Below are 25,162 nucleotides of genomic sequence, written 5' to 3' on the forward strand. Positions count from 1 at the left end.
AATGGCCCTATCTGTTTGAAACGTTTGAGGAATTCGGCCTGGGTGGTAGATTTACCAAGTGGGTCAAAATTCTTTACGAGTCCCGAACGGCAGCAGTTTTGACTAATGGACTTAGGTCCGAAAACTTCTCTATTCAACGGGGTAATCCCCAAGGAGATCCGCTCAGCCCGTTGCTCTTCGCAATCGCTATTGAACCGCTTGCCGAGGCAATCAGACAGTCTGCTCTGATCTCTGGTGTTCGAATCGGTGAAAGGGAGCACAAAATCACACTCTATGCAGACGACGTGTTAATTTTTATTTCCAGACCTCATTCCTCTATTCCCTGTCTAACTCAAATGATCTCTAGGTTTGGCGCCTTTTCGGGGTACAAAATTAATTTCACTAAGTCTGAAGCCATGCCACTTGGTTCTCTAACATCTATCCCAGACCTGTCCGAACCCTTCCCTTTTAAATGGTCACCTGCTGGTTTCGTTTATTTGGGAGTGACTATAACACCTGCTTATGATACACTGTTCAAGGCCAACTTCCCTCCTCTTTTAGATATTATAAAAGCAGATTTGGAACGTTGGGCCCCCTTACCCCTCTCTTGGCTAGGTAGGATAGCTCTTATAAAAATGAATGTTCTCCCCAGAATACTTTATCCATTGCAAATGATTCCTGTATTGTTGACAAACAGGGTTATCAAGGTACTAGAAGGCTGGTTAAGTACTTTCATCTGGAGTGGGAGGAAGCCTCGGCTGAAATTGGCCAAGCTGCAAATGGATAGCGCAGATGGTGGTCTAGATCTGCCCAATATAAGGCATTACCAACTGGCCGCGCACCTCAGGGTGCTTACGAATTGGCTTAAATCGGATCCTTCCTCGATTTGGCTTGATATTGAATCTTCACAGTCCAAGTGCCCTCTTTGGAATCTATTATTCATAAAGGACCTTAAGTCTATTAGGAAATGTTGTTCTAACCCCATCACGCTATGTTCAGTCAAAGCCTGGAGGTCTGTGCGTACTATTGAAGGCCGTGCTAAATTGACATCTCCCCTTACTCCAGTGGTAGGCAACCCCGACTTTGGGCCGGGACATTCGGGTGTAGGCTTTAAGACCTGGCATGAGAAGGGCATTACCAAACTTGGAGACCTGTTTGATGGCCAGACCTTGATGTCTTTCACACAATTGCAGCAGCGTCATGGGTTGCTAAAATCTGAATTCTTTAGGTATTTACAAATTAGACATTTTATTACTGAGGACACTTCACTTGTAACCAATAGTTCCGCTTCACAGGTAGAACGAGCCCTCTCTTTGCAATTTTCCAAGAAACAAATTTCAATTTTCTGTGACGTATTGAATTCCTACTCATCTATATCCTCTCAGGTTACTAAGCAGTCCTGGGAAAAAGACCTGGACGTCTCTATTCATGATGAGGACTGGGCAGATATGTGGGCCTATGCAAAACAGATTTCAGTTTGTAACCGAACTAAATCCATCCAGTTCAGGATATTACATCGTATACATATAACTCCTGCTCTCAAGAATAAAATGGATGTCAGTGCGTCCCCATTTTGCTTTAAATGCAAGACAGAGATTGGTAATTATGTTCACTGTCTTTGGTCCTGTGTGAAGCTTCAGAACTATTGGTATGACATTGTATCAGAACTCTCTGTTATTTTTGGTGTCCCGATCGATTTAAACCCGTTGTGTCTTTTACTTGGTCTCCCGGATGATCATGTTATTGATGTCAAACATAAGAGGTTGTTCAGCTTATTGACGTTTGCTGCTAGGAAAAATATTCTTTTGTTTTGGATCAAGGATGTTGCTCCATCAAAGAAATCATGGCATAACATTATAATGGACTGTATTCCTTGTGAATACATTACATGCATGGTGCATTCTAAATTGGACACTTTCTACAAAATTTGGGACCCTTATTTAGATCATATTGGACCAACATTGTCTGCCACAATACTTGGAGGTTTTCCGTGCCAGCCTTAGATATCTTATATGCCAGCATTCTTCCCTAGTGTGTGCTCTGCTTTGGGGTGGGGGCTGGTCTGCCCTTTGGGTATGGGGGGGGTGGTCGCCCGGGCAGGGGTCTCGATGCATTGCGTCGGGGCCGCTTCTTGGGGCGGTGGCCCTGCCGCCTGGAGGGGGGGGGCGGTTGCCGCCTTTGAGTGGAGTATGCATGGGTCTGCTCTTGTTGTGATGTTTTGTGCCTATGATAACTGTGTTGTCTGCCTTTTTAACGTGTATTTGTATGGATGTATTTCCTGAATGGGAGTCTATCGAAACTCAGAGTCGTTGTGGTTCATTGTCCTTGCCATGTCTTTGTATGTTTTTATTTATAGTGATGTTGTGCCTGAGCTGTTTCCTTTTTTTTTTTTTATTGTTTTACTTTTCTTTTGTTGTTTGTTATTATGTTCTTGTTGTGTAATGTCTGTTTGTTGTCTGTAATGTTGTGTAATGTCTGTTTGTAAAAACCAATAAATATACTTTATAAAAAAAAAAAATGAACATTGCACCAGTGGGCAACCAGCCCCACAGGTTTGGGAATGGCTGCTGTAGCTAGAATGGCGGCATACCCTCCGGCGTGCCCGCGGGGCGGGCTCCGGCGTGTTGGGCGACGTGGACTCGTTGGCGGTCTCCGACGTGGAGCTGAGGGACGAGTTGCTGCTGGACAGCTCCTTGTTGGACGGACGCTTGTTGGTGGCAAACTGGACATGGGACGGGAAGTGGACAAAAGACAACACAGACGCATGTGAGCAGTAGTGGAAGAAGTATACGCTTCTATGGGTGGAACCTCCCCTCCTCTCGAGAAGTTCGGATGGAGAGAGAGCACTGAATACCGGTTTAATCGTTATATTCGAAATATTCACAGATCGAACATAAACGTCTGTTTACTTCCATCTGTAGTGCGCAATGTTCTCTGAAAAATATTGCGTTTTTCGATCCTTGCATCTCCCTCAGGCTGTGCCTGTGTTATTAGCAGTAGCTAATGGTGTAGCTAACCTCACCATGATGATGTTATGGAGGAACTTGTTTCACCTTTACCACCAGCACAGAGATAGAGGCACCCAAACTCTTTGTGGCTCTGCTATTTTGGACAAACTACTACCCAGACCCCGACAGACTACTACCCAGACCCCGCCCCTCACCTTATCAAACAGAGTTTGATAAACTGAATGTGTGAACGCATCTGCAACGGACAGATTCCCCGGTGTTCATTGTGGAAAAGTGGCTTTAGTGTCTCATGAAAAATGAATCGGATGAGAACGGATGGACAGACAAACAAGGCCTCGAATGGCCTCGCACGAGACCCCCATCTGGAAACGTGAGAGAGAGAGAGAGAGAGAGAGAGACACTTTGGTAAGAAAAAATAATACCTGTAAAATGGAGGACACCAGGTCGGTCGAGTCCTTGTGGTCCTGAGGCGAGTCCTGGCGAAAACTGTCCTGGCGCTGCCTGTGTGTCCTGTCGTTGGCGATGACCTGGGACAGAGGAATGCTGAAGGCCTGGGGAACACATTCTGGCAGGCAGGAGACAGTAGGGGAAAGAAGAGTGACGTGGAGAAGGAATGGAACGGGGAGGAGAGGACAGGAGAGCAGGGGAAGAGAAAGGAGGGGGAGGGGGAATTAGAGAAAATATGTTAGAAGTTAGTCAATAAGACCCGAGTCCGATTCCATAAATGCTTTCTAAATCAGCAGTTCTCAAAGTTGTTTTGTGCCAAGAATCTAATTCAAAATGATATACCGTATACTGTATTAGGACTCGCACCCCCCCTCTGAAAATGTTTTGTGCCCTGGACCCCCAGAAGAGAAGATTTAATTTTAAAACTGGTACGCGCTGTGAGCTTGTTTTTTTTTTAATAATATTTATTTGATTTGGAAAAAGCAGTACAATAACAGCATTTCTATGTATACATAGGACACAAGTGCAGTTCCCAGGATTTCTTTTTTCACCCCTCTTCCCTCCCTCCCCCCTCCAAGTGACTCCATCTCCAGTGTCTCTGTAACATCCTTGCTTTCTTCAGGACTACATATGGCATCAGGTCAACACTTAACAGGGGCAAAGGGCAATATCGCTTCAGAGTGTACATTTCAGAAGGAGAAAAATAAGAAAGAGTGGGCAGACCGCGCTGTGAGCTTGTATGGTATTTTTGGAAACATTTCCCCACCCCAGAATATGGATGCTGGGTTCAAGTGGTTAGAGAAAGAGAGATGCAGAAACAGATTAACAGGGAGTGATGGAGAGTGAGAGTGAGTTAACAGAATGCTAGAAGTCTTGAATCCTATTTTAGACGAATGACTTATAAGCCCTTTATACTTTTCCATATGACACAGTGAAAATAGAAGAACTCCAAGCTCATAACGCATCTCGTTATGGAAATATCGAAAAAGCCCGAAATAGGGACGATTGATGTGATTAAACTAAAACAATGGAAGGAAAAGATGGCAGTATACTGGAAGTGTCTGTACTAGTGGTTCTCCAAGTGGGGTCCAGAGACCCTCTGGGTCCTCCAGGGGCTTCTAAATGGACCCTCTGGGTCCTCGAGGGGCTTCTAAATGGACCCTTACAGGTCTGTAACTCAGAGAGTGTAGGGGTCCAGGGACCCTCTGGGTCCTCGAGGGGCTTCTAAATGGACCCTTACAGGTCTGTAACTCAGAGTGTACTAGTGGTTCTCCAAGTGGGGTCCAGGGACCCTCTGGGTCCTCGAGGGGCTTCTAAATGGACCCTCTGGGTCCTCGAGGGGCTTCTAAATGGACCCTTACAGGTCTGAAACTCAGAGAGTGTACTAGTGGTTCTCCAAGTGGGGTCCAGGGACCCTCTGGGTCCTCGAGGGGCTTCTAAATGGACCCTCTGGGTCCTCGAGGGGCTTCTAAATGGACCCTTACGGGTCTGAAACTCAGAGAGTGTACATTTTACACTCTCAAGAGTTATGGGTCGTCCTTGAAATTAAACAGTTTGAGAAGCACTGGTCTTACAAACTCTGGCGGGTGGAAACCTCATATGTCCAAAACGCTTTCAGGATTCAACTTCAAATGCGTCAAAAGTAGCAGATCTCCATCTAGCTCCAAACGCGTCACTTCGTGTTTCAAGCTTGTGGATCTGCTACTTTTGCTGCTTTTGTGTGATGCTGTAGTGTGATCAGGTATACAAGTAGGGGCGTTACTTTGCACAAAAAAAAAAGTTAGAATATTGAGATAAGAGGTTTTTGCCTGACATTGACAAAATACTTGTTTATAGACAGACAGTCTCCAATGAAACGCTTAACCCATTCTGACCTGAGATCAGATTCTAAAAATGTCTTCTACATCCTGACAGTTTTCTGAAAAAGCTATGTTTCTATGTCAGTCGTTCTTCGATTTTTCAAAAATAGCAGACCTACAAGCTCGTAGCGCGCCACTCGGTGGCGCGCTATGAGCTTGTAGATCTGCTATTTTTCAATAGCTAAAGCATAACATAATGCTAACACCAAAAGGGGTTCCCGCCCAAAATATTGAGATAAGAGGTTTTTGCCTGACATTGACAAAATACTTTGTTTACAGACAGACGGTCTCCAATGAAACGCTTAATGACCTCGGCTGGAGTTCATATTTTATATCCGACGTCGTTAAAAGGCGCGCGCGGCACATGTTTACCATCGGAGCTGGCCCGATGAAGAAAAGGTCTGATAAACACTACTTATACAGCTGTTCAACACAAATAAGACATCGCAGGACATCGGCACCAGCAGCCAAAAAGCCCTGTACTTGGAAAAATACAGAGAATCTCCGCATATGGTCGATAAAAGACAAAAACGGCAGCTTTGATGAAGGCTTTTCCCAACAAGTCGACTCGATTAGTCAAACTTTTTTTTTAGAAGCAGTTCACCGCCAGAGCAGTGCTGCCAAGTCTGCTTACTATAAGCGACTTTGGGTGGGGAGAGGGGGGTGACAAAGTTTCAAAAATGTCCCAAATTAATATGTATTTGTCCACCTACAAACATCACCCCCCATATACCAGATTTTAGTTGTTAAAATGTTAACAAAAATATTCAAATTTCAAATATTCAAGATTTTTTTTTGAAAACAGCACATGCATTATGCTTAAAGTGCTCATGTGGCCTGTCTATATATAGTCGCATCTTTTGGGCTCGTTTTCATAGACCTCGTTGCTTATACTTCTCTCGCAAGATCTGGCAACAAGCGCACCAGACATGTAAAGCTCATTAACGTAGTACAGTGTGTGATATGCCCGGCCCGCTCTGTCCTTCATCTGCTCGCTGCATGCCATGTCTCTCATGCTCAGCTGTCGTTTAAAGAGAGATGCTGAGCCCTCCGGAGGAGGTCAAAGGTGATAATGTGGTGTAATGCAGACCAGACCCTATAAATCTCTTCAAGGCATTGTTGGCCCAAGGCCAAGCTGTCTGGGAATGAGGCTTTGCCCGTACTTGACTGATTGAATACTTAATAGTCAGAAATGTAAACAGCACATGCTACAGTAAGACATGAAAGCTAAAAAAGGATAACACACTGTTACAGTACAAGGATACTGTCTGTATGTCCCTTTAAAACGGTGGTTCTCACACTTTTTTCATGTCAAGGATCCCCAAATTAAAATGTATTTGGGGCCGCGGAACCCCATCTGAACATATTCTTATGTACCCTCGAGACCCCCATATAAGATTTGTGTATTTGCGCTGACCACCCGAGGCATGAATTACTTGTACCGCGACTAGCGACGGGACTGCGATGGGCGCAGGCGATCTGTGATTTTGATTCAGAGAAATCAGCGGGAGAAGATTTTGGCTCCCGTCTATTATAACGGAGGTGGATCATTTTGCCGCCCGACCAACGACTTCCATTTTTGAAACTTGTGCAATAGATCATCATACCCGGAAATTATACGGGAATGCCTACTGAGTGGCAAAAATACTACAGAAACAACATTAAATTCACTTTGTCACTCACTTTGCCACTCAATTTGCCACTCGATCTGCCATTCACTTTATGCATGCGCATACCCTCTATAGACGCTCACAGACTGTAGTGCGTCGCTTGCCGATATCAAACAAATATAAAGCTTAAAAGACGGAACATCTCCGTCTTGGTCAGACAATGTGTGGGTGAGTTTGAAAAGACGGAGATCTCCGTTTTGGGCAGTTAATCTCTCAAGACATATTCTACTAACAGCAGACTCTGTCAGCAACACTGTAATGGTGTTGTTAGTAGGAATAAACACAGAAACACCCGGAAGGAAGTGCACTAAGGAATAGGAGGAGCCTGTTTCTACACAAAATAGGAGGTGGTGCCCCCATTTACTACTATACCAAATGGGTTCCCAGATTGATGATTCATTGACCAGAGTCTAGTAGACCTGTGCATTTACACCAAATCAAATAGCTGGTATGTAGACTCAAATAGCTTGTAGAGTAGACCTGCTATTTTCTGTGAATATACTCGTCCCGAGTATAGGGACGCTATGCGGTTGCGCGCGGTTAACAAAGATGAACATCTCTTTCAAATGTTATGTTCCCCTGCTGCTGCTTCTCTGCACATGCTCACAGATGCACCACTTATGGGAAACATGTGCACACACACACACACACACACACACACACACACTGAAGTCCCACTAAAGCCTTCACAGGCCACAAGTTGTGCTATGCACACAACTATGCAGCCCGAGCCAACAGATGAGAAAAGGCAGTTCAGCTGTTCTGTTGTATATGCATACGCTGTGTGTGTGTGTGTGTGTGTGTGTGTGTGTGTGTGTGTGTGTGTGTGTGTGTGTGTGTGTGTGTGTGTGTGTGTGTGTGTGTGTGTGTGTGTGTGTGTGTGTGTGTGTGTGTGTGTGTGTGTGTGTGTGTGTGTGTGTGTGTGTCAGAAGACCACAAGTGATGGAGGGGGAGGTGGGGGGATGTGGTCGGTGCAGCAACACCACCACTAACACTTCGACACGGTGGATTTGCTCCGCAGGCTCGCACTGTGACAGCAACATGGGTTCACGTAGCGTGCACACACACACACACACGCACACACGTACACACACACACAAGGTTAGTTGTATTTCTATACTCGTGAGGACATCAACATTTTTAGGAGAACAATTTCAATATTCCGAAAGCCGACAATAATAGCTGATTTTCACAACGTGTCGCACATTTCTCTTGTGAGGACCGGACATTTTTCATCACAACGTCCATTTTTCAAGTATTTTACTACACTTGTGGGAACATTCACCAGTATAATAATACAATTATACACACACACACACACACAGAGACACACGCACGCACGCACACGCACATGCACACACGCACACACACACACACACACACACACAGAGACAGACAGACAGACACTGTAGCTCATGTAGCGTGCCTCGCCACATGACACGCACCGCTTCGCCGCAGAAACACATGGCCAAAGCAGTGCTATTTCATCTGGCTTAGCGGGATGTCAGCTTTTCATAAATCCATATTTCCCGTCCTCACTGAACCTCTATGGTAACAATAACACTGAAGATTTCTTTTTCTTCTTCTTTTTTCTTTCTTTTTTTTTTTTGCACGCTCTGCTGCGCTTTCATGGCCGTTTTGGTCCCATCGGTGTGGATCTGTGGAAGGCTTTACATAAACCAGAGCTGGGCTCTGTTTGTCCGTCCATCCGTCCGTCCGACATGGAAGTATGCCAGGGTTCCCCAATTAATTATCCTCAAGGGCCATATTTTGACTAGGGAACCAGGCTGGGGGCCGAGTCCGCACGCGCGGAAAATTGGGTTTTTTATTTTTTCATTAATTAATTAAAAATTGTTCTCAACCAGTGGTCCGGTGGTCCTTGAGGGGGTGCCCAGTTTGACATGCATAGGCTACTGACCCCCATTTAATGCCATTTATATCTGGGACACCCCCCCAAAACAAAACAAAAAACTTTTCTTCCATTCTTCCAGGGGCCACAAGGGGGCGCTCCGCGGGCCGCAAATGGCCCGCGGAGCGCCTATTGGGGAACCCTGAAGTCTGTCCTTGGGGGGCAACTCTCTTGTCACAAAACCAGACCTGTGTTGTTTCTAGATTTGTTCCCCCATCGAAATATCGTCGCTGTCGGGCAGAAACCTCCTATCCCCATATTCTAAGGTTGTGTGTTTTTTTCTTAACCCATTTTGGGGACGGGAACCCCTTTTGGTGTTAGCATTATGTTATGCTTTAGCTATTGAAAAATAGCAGATCTACAAGCTCATAGCGCGCCACCGAGTGGCGCGCTACGAGCTTGTAGGTCTGCTATTTTTGAAAAATCGAAGTACGACTGACATAGCTTTTTCAGAAAACTGTCAGGATGTAGAAGACATTTTTAGAATCTGATCTCAAAGGTCAAAATGGGTTAAATCAACGCCCTACTTGTATAATCACACTACACCCCGTCACACTACACCCCGTCACACTACACCCCGTCACACAAAAGCATCAAAATTAACAGATATACAAAGCTCTAAACTGCTGCTGTTGATGCTTTTGGATTTGAGGTTTCCACCCGACAGAGACAACATGTTCCTCTGCTGTGGTTTTCAAGGGGGACCAAGTACAGACCCCTGACCCCTGACCTCCGATAACAAAGTATATCGGAGGGTTTAACCCATTTTGACCTGAGATCAGATTCTAAAAATGTCTTCTACATCCTGACAGTTTTCTGAAAAAGCTATGTTTCTATGTCAGTCGTTCTTCGATTTTTCAAAAATAGCAGACCTACAAGCTCGTAGCGCGCCACTCGGTGGCGCGCTATGAGCTTGTAGATCTGCTATTTTTCAATAGCTAAAGTATAACATAATGCTAACACCAAAAGGGGTTCCCGCACAAAATGGGTTAAGTAGGTTAAGTACAATACAACGAGCACCAGATATCTTAGACCGAAGAAAAGTGCAAGACAACACGGCACGGTCAAGTCAATTTAGTGCACTTTTCTATGTCTGACCAGATGAAATACAATCAAAACACCCATCTGTCATATTCCCGGCGGTTTAAAACAAATATTAGAGGGGATCATTTTGCACATATTTCGGCCGCGGTGCGGTCACGGCGCTGGAGGCTTGAGTTACCGTGGCTGTGGAGCATCAAAGAGCACGGCTGCTAGGTTTACATTTAGTTGACGTATAAATACTGTGCGGACGTATATACCGTTGGCCTCTGCCTGCTTAAAAGTAGAACACACAGGGGCTGGTGTTTATCAGGCGCCTCTGCACTGTGAAACTAGGGCAGTTCATTGCAGCGATACTGTACACACACGCACGCGTGTGTGCATACACTGCAAACACATGTACTGTAGGCTTATTGTATTTGTGAAGATATGTATAGTATACGTTGGACGACACCGGTTGTTTGTAGGACCTCAGCATATTAGGATGGTGATTTTATGAATTCCCATTTTTAACCCAAAACCTGACGCCAGCACGCAAGCCCTAAACCTATAACCTCTTAATGCCTCACCCTAAGCTTTTTAGAAATGTGAGACTACTCCCCAAACATATACTGGTATGTTTTACCATAAAACAAGGTTTTTTTCTTGTGAGGACCAATAAAATGGTTCTCACAATTGTCTACTTCTCAAATTCTACTTTACTCGTGGGGACATTTGACCCTCCCAATGCACGCACACAGGCGCACACACACACAGGCGCACACACACAGGCGCGCACACACACACACACCACACACACACACACACACACACACACACACACACACACACACACACACACACACACACACACACACACTGTAGACACAAACACACAATATGTGTACTTGTGCAGAGTAAAGAAAACTCACTGGTGATATAGCAGTCTTTCATTTTCGCTTAAAGGGACACTGTCATGGTTTTCAACATGACCTCTGGTGTGTTTGTTTTCGGGGTATAGCCTTCCATTAGCAGCCTCTTACACAAGGCAGTCAGTCTGCTGTGAGTGTGTCTCTGAAGCACTATTTAACTTGTGATGAACATTTTATGCCGGTGATGTCACTGGGGCAAAAGTCTGTGAATGTGAAAACTGCATCGCCTGTTTCTTGGTTTTTAGCCTCTACCGTCAGTGTCCATCGGTGGCGAAAGAAGTTGTCATATTTTCCTCTCTGCTCTTCTATTGAGACATTTAGATCGTGTCAAAGGTCATGTCTCTTTCACCTAGAAAATCCATTCACATTTTTTATAATTCAGCTGACTGTGGAGACACATGCTGGAACTTTTTACTTTGAAATGTTTTATAGTTTCTGAGTTATTTAATTTAAACGCCAAATGCATTCTCAATGGCGAAAACACTAACTTTGGCACCACGTATTAAAAAATAAAATAAAATCATTGTTTTGATTTTTTTGATTAAAAATAAAATATATATATATATATATATTTTTTTTTTCAAAGACGTCCACAGACGTCTTGGGCTCTGCACGTGCGGTAATACCAAAGACGTCCACAGACGTCTTGGGCACAAAATGACACAGGATCTGAGACACATTTTGACCTGATGGTCAAGATTCAATGTATCCTCGAGCAAGCAGTCAGGCTCTATCAGACGAATGATTGATATAATCATTTTAAATGATCGTTAAATAAACATTGATCATTAAATTCATTGATCATTAAAATTAACTCTGAAAATGAACGTGGCCCACCCATCTGCCCACTTAACATGGCAGCCGATAAGCTGCCGTGTTTACAGTAGGTCAGATGGGTGGACCACGAAGGCTTTCAAGATTTTCCAGATCCACAAAAGGGTTGGGAACCACTTGCTCTACCGTGACATTGTTCTTGGTCACTGTGTTTATGGCAAAACAGTGATCTTGGCATCCTAGAGAATGAATCAGGGCGATGGAATGAACGGGCTCACGCCCACGGTCCATTTGGACATGCAGGCCCATTCTTGACAAATTGTGAGAACACCAAAACAGACAATATGGATTGTATCATAAATAATACCGTCTCTGTTGGGTGGTATAACCTCATATGTCCAGAACTGTTACTTTTCAGGATTCAAATTCAAAAATAGCAAAAGAAGCTTAAAACGTGCCGCTTGACTCCCTTCGTGCTGCGTTTCGAGCTTGCAGATCTGCTACTTTTGAGGCGGGATCAAGACACACAAGGCATCAAGGCAGCACACAGTGCTGCCTTGATCTCTCCTCTAGCTGCTGCTGATTGGCCAGGCCGTTTTGTGGCCGGGCATCTAGTCTGCCTGAGAGTTCCCAGATGGGAGCAGGAGGGGGGAACCCAGTGTACTCTCTGCTGCCCCATCTGGCAGAGTCAGGTTATGTAGTGTGATCAAGTAGGGCATTCATTTACGAAAAAACGAACATTTAGAATATGTAGAATCTATGCTGTTTCTGTAGTCCAGTGGTTTTCAATTTGGGGTCTGAGAACCTCCTGGGTAGCCTCGCAGTGGCAGCGGTGGCCGAACGGATTGCGGAGCGGTCTTGATACCGGAAGGTCGCCAGTTCGAATCAGCGGTCCGACACGTTCAAATTACCACCGCTGAAGTGCCCTTGAGCAAGGCATTGAACCACTACCATGAAATGTTCTATGAGCAGGGCCTGGCTGGAAACAAGTTCTTGAGCTTAGCCCAGATACCCTGGGTAAATATAGTAACTTTGCTTTGCTTTGCTTTGCCTGACGCGAATCTGCCGGTGGCAAAAAAAGGGTGATATGAGTCTGGCCAATAAGCCAGGCTACCCCCAGGGGCCATTGAGCGGGATCTCCAATTAAATTATTGATATTTAGGAACCAAATGGACCCTTAACAGTTCCGTAACTCAGAGTTATGGGGAGATCCGTGGCCTACTTCTTAACAAATTGGGGGCCCTTAAAAGAAATTAAAAAAGCTAAAACCACTGCCATTGAACTTGCCAGCAAGGTGATAACTAGGTGCAACTTCCCATTGACAGCCCATTCATCCAAAAAGAAAAGTCCTATTTAATTGCATTAAACAACGTCAAACTCACCAACATTGCAGCTGTACGGAAAGCTTGAATTAACCTCTTTCAATCTGTAAAGTTTTTGTTTCATATAAATCCACCATAGACATGGTATGAGCTACTTCTGTGCAGTTTCTTTTTTTTCTAAGTGTCAGAGTTTGGGAGTGCTCGTTGGATATCACTCAACAGCCCATGCGTACCACCTGTTTGTAATTTGCACATAATGCAGGAGGCAGCAGGAGGTTGCTTTACCGAAAACGAGTGCTTCCAAACTCACTTTGCAGATACGTAGAAAGAGGATAATTCAAGCTGTTCGCACAGCTGCAATGTTGGTGAGTTTGCCGTTGTATAATACAATTAGATAGGACTTTTCTGTTTGGATGTATGGGCTGTCAATGGGAAACTGCATCTAGTTAGCACCTTGCTGGCAAGATGGCCACGGTCTGCATAAGGTTAACCCATTTTGACCTGAGATCAGATTCTAAAAAGGTCTTCTACACCCTGACAGTTTTCTGAAAAAGCTATGTTTCTATGTCAGTCGTTCTTCGATTTTTCAAAAATAGCAGACCGGCCTGGGCCGTGGCTCAGCGGTCCAGGCACCTTGGCTGGTAATCCAGTCTGGCAGTGTGCCGCGGGTTCAACTCCCGATCCCGACGGCCTTTACTGCATGTCATCCCCTCATCTCTCTCCCCATTTCCTGTCAGCCTACTGTCTGTCCCTCCATCAAAAATATAAAATAAAGGCGAAAGCCAAAAAAAAAAGAAAAGAAAAAATAGCAGACCTACAAGCTCATAGCGTGCCACTCGGTGGCGCGCTATGAGCTTGTAGATCTGCTATTTTTCAATAGCTAAAGCATAACATAATGCTAACACCAAAAGGGGTTCCCGCCCAAAATGGGTTAATAGACTAGCTTTACAGCTTTTAACCACTTCAACCCCATAATATACTTTGTTGACTCCGATCCACCATGGGTCGATCCTTAGCAGAACATACTGTAGCTGATCTGGTATTTTCAACAAAGTGTTGGCCAGACTAGGGACGCCAAGGTTCATGTGGTCAAGTGTCAGAAAAGCAATGAATTCCTGCCATTTAGCAATTTGTTCAGACAGCTAAAAGCTACCAAAGATGATGAAACGGGAGATGTCAACATGGTCCAGAAGGGGGTAGAGCAGTGGTTTTCAACCTTGTTCCATATCAAGGTCCATTATTTGTTCAGAATTTGAGCCACAGACCACCACTCAAGGACATTTATCCTGTCAGACCCCAAACTTGGAAAATGTTGTGAGCTTGTAGATCAGCTATTAGAACTAAAGTAAAGTAAAAAACAGCAAATAAGGTTAAGGGACAAGGGGCAAGTTATTTTCGTCCATGCTAAACTGCTTATCCCTAAACTACTTTGCCCCTTTTTTTATTTTTACTATACAAGCTCACAACGTGTCGAAGTAGATTGGCTATTTTAACTATTCAAAAATGTTTTTCAAAATAGTACAAAAAAAGGCAAAGTAGTTTAGGGATAAAGGGTTTAGCATATCTCAGACCCAAAACTTGTGTCGTTGATTACAATTTTGTCCACAATTCCATGCTGTATTGATGTGGTAAATTGTGTAGACTTCTTCTAAATGACGTCATGCAGATGTTTAACAATAATTTAACTCTTGAGGCTGTAAAATTAAACCAAATGGACCCGTAAGGGTTCATTTGGTTTCATGTTACGCTCTCAAGAGTTAAAGGACCACTTCACCACTTTTCAACCTATCTTCATATAATAGGTCCTCACTAATGATCATGCTAAAATGGCACGATTTCTTTTCTACTCAGTCTGTGTCTCATAGGAGGGCTGTGGGCAGTTTAGAAACCGTCTTCCAGTTACATCATCATTAGGCAGATTTTTTTTTAAACAAGATTTTCTTTACAAAAATGTTTAGATTGTCATTATCGTGAGAACGATGGCTTCCATTTTCGCATTGCAACTTTTCAGGACTAGAAAGCCTACAGTTTCTATTAGCTTGGATTCCCCATCGATGATGTCACTGGAAGACGGTTTCTGAACTGCCCACAGCCCTCCTATGAGACACAGACTAGTAGAAAAAAATTGCGCCATTTTTTCATGATTATTAGTGAGAACCTATTATATGAAGATAGGTTGAAAAGTGGTGACGTGGTCCTTAAAATATCTAATTAGGGTCCATTTGGTTACCAACTCTCCATTTAGCTGGGGACCAACCGGAAGGACCAGTGGTTGAAAACCACAGGGCTAGAGGAGTGTGTACCCACACCTAGCATGTTATTTCCTGCAGCCTCCGTGTTTATATTTACTGTGGGCGGTGATGGTCAAAGCAACACTTGTTCAATCTCTGTGAACTCAGTGGTTCTCTCAGTGGTGGGACAGTGAGAGTGCATTCACTCAGGTACTGTACCTGAGTAAAAGTTTGAGGAACTACAGCATGTTTTTCAATACTTTACACTTCATCTCAGAGACAGATATCGTATTGTTATTTTTTTACTCCACTGCAATTATAAAGTTACAAGTTGCTTTGTAGATTACGATTATTGCAAAACATGCATTAACCAAATGAGCCCTATTTTACAGTATATTTAAGCTAAACATTTGGGTACTTTTACTTTGGTACTGCAGCCTAAGTATAAGTATATCTTGATTATTTTGTGTTTAATATTTTAAGTTTATATTAAGTTAAAAGGAATAAAAAAATAAGAAAAATAAGCTCTTTTACCAATCCGCTCAAATAAAATTAAAAATTTTCTATCTAACAATAATTACAGTGAGCAAATATCTGTCTGTCTATCTATCTGTGTGTTTGTCCTATTGACCAATGACCAAATTATTATTGGCTTTCGCCCTCCCTCACAAATTCAAGGCCTCAACGATGTGTAATTAATAGAAAATAAGTAATTTTTTCCGTACTTGGACCGTTTTCCCAGAAATTTCCCAAAGTACAGATTTCACAAGTCAATTCCTCTGGCATTATTTAGCTCTTTTCCAATCCCTCGCTATACTTACAAAGATCTCTGTCTCTCTCTCTTTCTCTCTCTGTCTGCCCTTTCACATTGTCATTTTTACCCTTCTGTCCATCTCTCTCCCCCTCCCCTTCTCTCTCCCTCCCCCTGTCTCTCTCTCTCTCTCTCTCTCTCTCTCTCTCTCTCTCTCTCTCTCTCTCTCTCTCTCACTCTCTCTGCCAACTGTGTTTTGCATGCTTCAGAGAGCGACGGTGCATCTCACAGCCAGTTCCTTACAAGGAGTCACTCCACTTTGGTGAAATATAAACGTCTATGATCCCAGTAAACAGAAACAGTGTTTTTATAGCCTCGCCGCCCGCTCACCTGCCTGGGGGGGGGGGGGGGGGGGCTATTACTCCCCTCTGTAGGAGGGAGGGAGGGAGGAAGAAAAGAGTCCTAGACCGCCTCCCACAATTAGCAAAATGCTTCCGGTAATGGAGCAATGGAAGTGATAAAGTGGATGTGAAGCCGATCCTCCCCACTTCCGTTTTGTCTTTACAGTCGTGCAAATTTATCCTAATACCAGTAAGACGCCTGGGGGGCGAGGGCGAGGTCGTTTCTCGATGCCATGCCATGCGATGTCACGAGACCTGGGCACGAGACCTAGGCACCATATATGGGGCAATTTCCCCATGTATGGGGATTTTGAATGATACACTGACTGACTAACGGGAAATGCATGATTCCATAGTTAACTGACCTTTGCGGCAACCACAGTGGCTATCATGAGACTGTCACAATATGATCATATATTGACATTCCCATATATGGGCTTAATATTGATCACAGTCAAGGATATCCATATATGGGCATAACAGGGATTGCTAGTCTCTGAAGGCAGCGCCTCTGCCGTTCCCTGGCCAGACGACGGCGCCGCTGGTGTCGGGACAAACAAAGTTTCATAGTTAACTGCGATGGCAGTCTCCTCTGTGAGAGTGTGGAGGTCGTGCGGCTGTTACTAAGGATCTCCACATTGGGACCGACCTTGAGACTACATTACCTGAATACCCATATATGGGCATAACAAAACTGACACATCACTCACACTGACAGACTTGCACAGCATAAAAGACAGTTCTCAGCTTCCAAACCTGGGTGGGTTAGGTGTCAAAAACGCAAGGTTTCATACCGGTAGTTAACTGCGACCTTCGGTCGCAATAAATCCAAATCAACTAAGCATATATATGGCTTGCCGCTGAGCAGAAATGGAAATACCAAACAGATGGCAGGCAACTTCCGTGTTCGGATTTCGCGAGCTGTAATTCCAGACTCTATTATAGACACATCCACAGAGCAACAATCAGAGCTGCGGTGTCAAGCAATAAAGAGAGAGCAACTATTGGGCAGCGCTCTGTGGATACGTCTATAGCATTCGGAGATTGTGGAATAGTTGTCTGGCTACGCGAGACTAGTGTCAGAGAGCAACAGGCTGGGTGAGTGTCAGAGAGCAACAGGCTGGGTGAGTGTCTGGTTGAGAGCAACAGGCTGGGTGAGTGTCAGAGAGCAACAGGCTGGGTGAGTGTCTGGGTGAGAGCAACAGGCTGGGTGAGTGTCTGGGTGAGAGCAACAGGCTGGGTGAGTGTCAGAGAGCAACAGGCTGGGTGAGTGTCTGGGTGAGAGCAACAGACTGGGTGAGTGTCTGGGTGAGAGCAACAGGCTGGGTGAGTGTCAGAGAGCAACAGGCTGGGTGAGTGTCTGGGTGAGAGCAACAGGCTGGGTGAGTGTCAGAGAGCAACAGGCTGGGTGAGTGTCTGGGTGAGAGCAACAGGCTGGGTGAGTGAGTGTCAGAGAGCAACAGGCTGGGTGAGTGTCAGAGAGCAACAGGCTGGGTGAGTGAGTGTCAGAGAGCAACAGGCTGGGTGGGTGAGTGTCAGAGAGCAACAGGCTGGGTGAGTGAGTGTCAGAGAGCAACAGGCTGGGTGAGTGTCTGGGTGAGAGCAACAGGCTGGGTGAGTGAGTGTCAGAGAGCAACAGGCTGGGTGAGTGTCAGAGAGCAACAGGCTGGGTGAGTGTCTGGGTGAGAGCAACAGGCTGGGTGAGTGTCTGGGTGAGAGCAACAGGCTGGGTGAGTGTCTGGGTGAGAGCAACAGGCTGGGTGAGTGAGTGTCAGAGAGCAACAGGCTGGGTGAGTGAGTGTCAGAGAGCAACAGGCTGGGTGAGTGTCAGAGAGCAACAGGCTGGGTGAGTGTCTGGGTGAGAGCAACAGGCTGGGTGAGTGTCTGGGTGAGAGCAACAGGCTGGGTGAGTGTCTGGGTGAGAGCAACAGGCTGGGTGAGTGAGTGTCAGAGAGCAACAGCAGAGAAGAGAACCGCCTGTACCTTTGTCTTTATTCTTCTCTTTCGCCAAGGAGTCCAGCTTTCGCCTCAGTGACTTTTTCCGCTTCTGCCCGTCTACAGGGGGAGCAAGAGAAAGACAAGGGAAAATGACATCAAACAAAAGCATATTACTCATAATACAACCATGCCAACTAATCACATTTGATATATCTGATGAGATTATGCGAAGCATAAACACACGGGCGAAGGGAGTCAAATGAACTCGATATGAACTTGTGTGTCAGTTTTATTGCAGTGAGAAATAAAGCACTGGCCACTGAATCCACCCCCGCATTCAACATGACAGATACTTAATGTGTCTCGATAGCGCTACATGTCAACGTGTGACGGCTTGATTTATCAAAAAAAAACACAATATGAAGAGCTATGGCATGCTGTCCATTTCACAACACTGTCTGCAACGCCAGAGCGGAGCATCAGTTGGCGTACTGAACCGTTTACCCCATGAAGACATGAGGCCCGTTAACAAAAATGTCTAGCAGTCATTTCCTAACGTCACACAGATATTGGCACGTCAAAAAAGCACTTTCACCTAGAAACTCCATTCACACTTTTTATAATTCCGCTTACTGTGGAGACACATGCTGGAACTTTTTACTTTGAAATGTTTTGTAGTTTCTGACTTATTTAACTTAAACGCCCAATGCATTCTCAATGGCAATAGCACAACTTTTGTCATGCTACTAGTCATACATATAATACTTACACCTAGAAACCCCATTCAGACATGTTTGCCTGAAGAGGAATCTTTGAAATGTTTCATAGTTTTAGAAATATAGTGCTTTCAAATTTGAGAAATGGGGCTCAATGGCAGATATTGGCAAGTAAAGATTTGAGTGGGGTTTGAACCCACAACCTCCAGATCATGTAACCAGTGTGCTAAGAGTGTGACAAAAATGTTGCTACTGTATAAGTGTATATCAGTGGTGCTCAAACCTTTCCATGTCAAGGACCCCCCCCTCCCCCCATCTCTAAATATTTTGTTCCAGGACATATCACTTTGCGTCGACGTGTTGTGAGCTCGCAGCGTGGCTGTTTTCGGGGGACCGGTCGCCTATTTTCGCTGCCCCAGAATAGTGGACGCTAGGGTTCATTTGGTCAATCCAAGGTCGTCTTTGCGTAAACCAAATCAAGACCTCATATAGGATTTCCTTTTAGAAGCCCTGGCCTCCCCAGCCAAAACACCCTGACTTTCGCCTGAACTCTATACGACGCATAGTAACACTAATATCCACTTTCTATGTCCAGAAAAGGACCAAAGTCATAAACCTATAAGCCTGGGTGTTGGTCTTGAAGTGTTTTTCCACTGCACATATGATTACACACAAACCCGGTCGGTAACTTTATCCAAAAAAGGGGACTTAGAAACAATAACAGCTTGAGTTATCACAAACCCTGCAGTGAACTGTGCACATCCACCGACACGTGTTACATGCAACATCGAATATGCAGGCGGTTGCTCTTGTGGCGCGTTACCACTTGTGTTGGGAGTGTTCTGAGCAGAAGAGCGTGGTTTAACTTTGTCTGCTGTCAACATGATGAATGGCTCCTAAAATGGTTGATTTATGGCCAGGAAACAGTGGGAAACCATGCGGCACACGCAACCATCAAGGGCCTGGAATCATCGCTTGCTGAAAAGGAAACCGTCTTGTCTTTGGCCAAAAAAGTCTGGTGGTTCTGCAAATGTTGGGATTATATTTTTGTATCTTTTTTTTTTGCTATCGGTCGGTTTCAGTCACCCCTGCCAAAACTAACCGTTCAACCGTTCATACGGTCAGGTCCTTTCACTGGTTAATAAATGTTCTCTTCTGGGCCATGGTTCAGTGGTCCAGGCACCTTGGCTGGTAATCTAGTCTGGCAGTGTGCCGCGGGTTCAACTCCCGATCCTGACGGCCTTTACTGCATGTTTTACCCCCATCTCTCTCCCCATTTCCTGTCAGCCTACTGTCTGTCCCTCCATAAAATATATAAAATAAAGGCGAAAGCCACAAAAAAAACCATAAAAAAAAAAAAATCTCTTGCCCATTTAGGATGGGAACCCCTTACACCTAATTACTCTTCATGTGACCACCGCGCTCTGACTGTAGGTGCGCTACCCGTTCGAAACATATCAAAAACCCCTTACACCTTGCATGTTACATTCAAAAAATAATGGCGGTAGCCACTAGCCAGTAAGCAATGGTCTGCTACGTACCTGTGTGAATTGATACATCAATCCAGCACGCATTTTTATATATATCAGAATATACTTTGTCTGTTATAGTCGTGCAATGAAAGCAGTATCACCTTGACCACAGATCACAGCAGCAACAGTTAAAGATGAACATTATCCTAAACTTCAATATCATTCCCAGGTGTCTATGAAGCCCAAGGTTCTATGAAACGTCATCATCACCTTAAGTGATGTTTATGAAAGTGGGGAAATATAGCGTATGCTTGAACTCTTGGTGCGATGTGATTCCTGGGCTCCATGGCCCCTTGTTTATTTGCATTCCTGCGACTGGCCACCAGCCAGCAGCATATGGGCCCACCATATCCAACCATATGGGCCCTCCATATCCAACGCCGGCGTGCCAAACACCCAATATACTTTTCTATAGGACTAGGGGTCTCAAAACGTTATTTTTTTCTTCAAAACTGAGAGAGAGATGAAGCAGGCACTGCCCCTCCCCCGTACCGTACATGTATAAAAAAAAGTTGTATAATATTGTGTTTCACGTTACTTTTCTATAGACTTCATACTTGTTTGACACTGTCATCAATGTACAGTATGTTGGTTCCATGCTGATGTGTATTTTCACACATTTAACCACTTATTAAACCGTCAATACTTAGTGAACTTGACATTTCACCATGTACTGTACTGTATGTAGGCTAATTGGTCTGCTCTTTTTTTCCCCTCTATAACACAAAGCGTCTTTGCTAGTTGTAAATCGGCAATTTTTTTGGCTAAAGTTTTCTTCAGAATAGGGACGCTATAGAGTGTCGCAGTCCCGCCCCCTTTCATGACGACGCCAGGCCCAGGAAATGAATCCCAATGCATTTTTCCCATAGACATTTCAAAAAGTATTTATTTAAAGACCTTTTAAGCGTCGTACGAAGCCAACTCGAGTCGTGACAAATCATGACAACACACACAATATTTTGGACCAAACAAATAATTACATAGAAGAAAAACAACAAAAAAAGTGTTGTAACCTGCCGTTTTTTTTCTTTGTTTGGCCCGAAAAATTGTGTTTGTTGTCATGATTTGTCACAACTCGAGTTGGCTTTGTCCGCGGCGTAAACGTCTTTAAATAAATACTTTCTGAAATGTCTATGAGGAAAATGAACGGAGAATCATTTCCTGGGCCCTGGTAGGGGGCGGGACTGCGACGCTCTATAGGGTTAAAAAACAAACAAACAAACAAAAAACAAAACAAAAGATTTCATGTAGTAATTCTGAGGATACCCCCTAGCAGTCCTGGCCGATGGAATGGACTGAGAAACATTAGGAGAGAGGGTGAGAGGGTGCAATGGACGATGGAATGGACAAAGAGAAACATTAGGAGAGAGGGTGAGAGGGTGCAATGGACGATGGAATGGACAAAGAGAAACATTAGGAGAGAGGGTGAGAGGGTGCAATGGACGATGGAATGGACAGAGAAACATTAGGAGAGAGGGTGAGAGGGTGCAATGGATGATGGAATGGACAAAGAGAAACATTAGGAGAGAGGGTGAGAGGGTGCAATGGATGATGGAATGGACAAAGAGAAACATTAGGAGAGAGGGTGAGAGGGTGCAATGGACGATGGAATGGACAGAGAAACATTAGGAGAGAGGGTGAGAGGGTGCAATGGACGATGGAATGGACAGAGAAACATTAGGAGAGAGGGTGAGAGGGTGCAATGGACGATGGAATGGACAGAGAAACATTAGGAGAGAGGGTGAGAGGGTGCAATGGACGATGGAATGGACAGAAGACACATTAGGAGAGAGGGTGAGAGGGTGCAATGGACGATGGAATGGACAGAGAAACATTAGGAGAGAGGGTGAGAGGGTGCAATGGACGATGGAATGGACAGAGAAACATTAGGAGAGAGGGTGAGAGGGTGCAATGGACGATGGAATGGACAGAAGACACATTAGGAGAGAGGGTGAGAGGGTGCAATGGACGATGGAATGGACAGAAGACACATTAGGAGAGAGGGTGAGAGGGTGCAATGGACGATGGAATGGACAGAGAAACATTAGGAGAGAGGGGTGAGAGGGTGCAATGGACGATGGAATGGACAGAGAAACATTAGGAGAGAGGGTGAGAGGGTGCAACGGACGATGGAATGGACAGAGAAACATTAGGAGAGAGGGTGAGAGGGTGCAATGGACGATGGAATGGACAGAGAAACATTAGGAGAGAGGGGTGAGAGGGTGCAATGGACGATGGAATGGACAGAGAAACATTAGGAGAGAGGGTGAGAGGGTGCAATGGACCATGGAATGGACAGAGAAACATTAGGAGAGAGGGTGAGAGGGTGCAATGGACGATGGAATGGACAGAGAAACATTAGGAGAGAGGGTGAGAGGGTGCAATGGACGATGGAATGGACAAGAGAAACATTAGGAGAGAGGGTGAGAGGGTGCAATGGACGATGGAATGGACAAGAGAAACATTAGGAGAGAGGGTGAGATGGTGCAATGGACGATGGAATGGACAGAGAAGCATTAGGAGAGAGGGTGAAAGGGTGCAATGGACGATGGAATGGACAGAGCAACATTAGGAGAGGGTGAGAGGGTGCAATGGACGATGGAATGGACAGAGAAACATTAGGAGAGAGGGTGAGAGGGTGCAATGGACGATGGAATGGACAGAAACATTAGGAGAGAGGGTGAGAGGGTGCAATGGGCGATGGAATGGACAGAGAAACATTAGGAGAGAGGGTGCAATGGACGATGGAATGGACAGAAACATTAGGAGAGAGGGTGAGAGGGTGCAATGGACGATGGAATGGACAGAAACATTAGGAGAGAGGGTGAGAGGGTGAGAGGGTGAGAGGGTGCAATGGACGATGGAATGGACAGAAGAAAGACGGCACCGAGGGCCAGAGAGGGAGGTAGGAAATGGTTTGGATTTTTTGACAGAGGGCCCTCAAAGCTTGATGGAAATCCCCCAGACCTCCAAACCTTCCCCATGTTCAAATCCAACCACTCATGAATCTCTCTCTCTCACACTCACACTCTCTCTCACACACACACACACACACACACACACACACACACACGCACCTCATCACCACTTCTCTCATCCCTCTTTCAAACCCTGTGACCTTCTTTCTTTCCGTCTTTATTTATTTGTGTGTGTGTGTGTGTGTGTGTGTGTGTGTGTGTGTGTGTGTGTGTGTGTGTGTGTGTGTGTGTGTGTGTGTGTGTGTGTGTGTGTGTGTGTGTGTGCGCGTGCGCGTGTGTGCGTGTGTGTGTGTGCTCGCGCATGCGTGTGTCAGCCCTTGAAGCAACATCGCAGCAACCTGACCTCAGGCACGATAAATATCAGAACCGGTGGACTAACAAAACCCTAAACACACACACACACACACACACACATGGACACACACACACACACGTTGAAATATTCCCCTCACTAGCACAAGGCGGGTGTCAGGGGGCTCTGGAATTCATAAGCAACACAGACAAGTAAGTATTAAATCATGCCGGGGAGCAGTTTAACCTTCTGCAGGAATGCAAGGCCCTGGCTAATATATACAGTCCAGCCCTGCACAACTGCACTGCGCATTACAAGAGAAAACCTGCGCGTCACGAGCAACACTGCAGCTGCACACTTCCATGGACACGATCACACGCCACGGAGCACGGCCAGCCTCCCGGGACCTCGCGAAAAAACACCCTCCGATCCCGCACAAATGTGCGCGCCTGACCCACGCAAAGACTTGCGTGTAATACCCACATTTAATACATTTACCCCAAAACACACAACTAGCCCCGCCATAGCCCCCGCACTGCACTGCATGTTGGGAAGGACACAGCTTAATGTAGGGGTCACCGATTGCTGTGCAACATCCCCCTCATGTTCTCACCACCCTATGGACGTGTCGATTGGGACCCCTAGGACGCGTGGACACGTCCTACGGACGGAAACGGTTAAAACGCAAGAGCCGTCTGAAGTGGACTTGAGCCACGAGAGGAAAATAAAGGCTTTCGCCTTTATTTTCTTTTTCATAGAGGGATAGGTATACAGTAGGCTGGCAGGAAATGGGGAGAGAGAGATGGGGGGGATGACATGCAGTAAAGGCCGTCGGGATCGGGAGTCGAACCCGCGGCACACTGCCAGACTGGATTACCAGCCAAGGTGCCCAGACGGCTACGCCAGCCGCCCGGGCCAGTATATACATTTTTGACTGTTGACTTGCTAACAATTAGTAACGGAACTTGGCTTTAATATTATATAAACATCAATGCCCAGTTGGGTTGATAATATCATTGTGAAGCTCATAAGTAAAGTAAGTAACATGTTACATGAGCATAACAAAGGGATTAAAGGGGCACTATTTAACTTTTTTTGAATGAATACAAAGTCATTTTGTCCAATCTCTATGGTAGAGTATGTTAAAATAACACACACGTTATACAATTGGGGTGGTTGAGTTTGCCTCCCTGCTCTTCTATTGAGACATTTAGATTGTGTCAAAAGTCATGTCTCAGCTAGACACAGGATCTGACACAAATTCCGACCTGATATTCAAGATTCGGCTCATCCCCTGAACTAGCAGGGGATAATAGAGACTTTTTTGAGCTACAGTAATAGAACAATCTTTTCACTCCATGGTAAAAATGTCAGCACTGGAGCCTGGAGGACACAGGGTTCAGATCTGGGTTAGACCATAGAGTATAAAGAAGGATAGAGAC

General features: G+C 45.1%; 1 protein-coding gene across 2 annotated transcripts in view; it reads right to left on the bottom strand.

The window, feature by feature from the left end:
• Nucleotides 1-25,162, bottom strand: part of LOC306917371 (rho GTPase-activating protein 6-like) — a 181,716-nt gene that overhangs the window by 30,083 nt on the left and 126,471 nt on the right. For both annotated transcript variants that reach the window (XM_079495578.1, XM_079495577.1), the window contains exons 3-5: nucleotides 18,248-18,319; nucleotides 3,371-3,513; nucleotides 2,570-2,701 (exon numbers count right to left, since the gene is read on the bottom strand). In XM_079495578.1, the coding sequence (XP_079351704.1) occupies nucleotides 2,570-2,701; nucleotides 3,371-3,513; nucleotides 18,248-18,319 (347 nt within the window). The remainder of the gene's footprint in view (nucleotides 1-2,569; nucleotides 2,702-3,370; nucleotides 3,514-18,247; nucleotides 18,320-25,162) is intronic.

This window comes from Electrona antarctica (genome assembly GCF_951216825.1).
Source record: "Electrona antarctica genome assembly, chromosome: 24".
In the NCBI taxonomy this organism is placed as follows: Eukaryota; Metazoa; Chordata; class Actinopteri; order Myctophiformes; family Myctophidae; genus Electrona; species Electrona antarctica.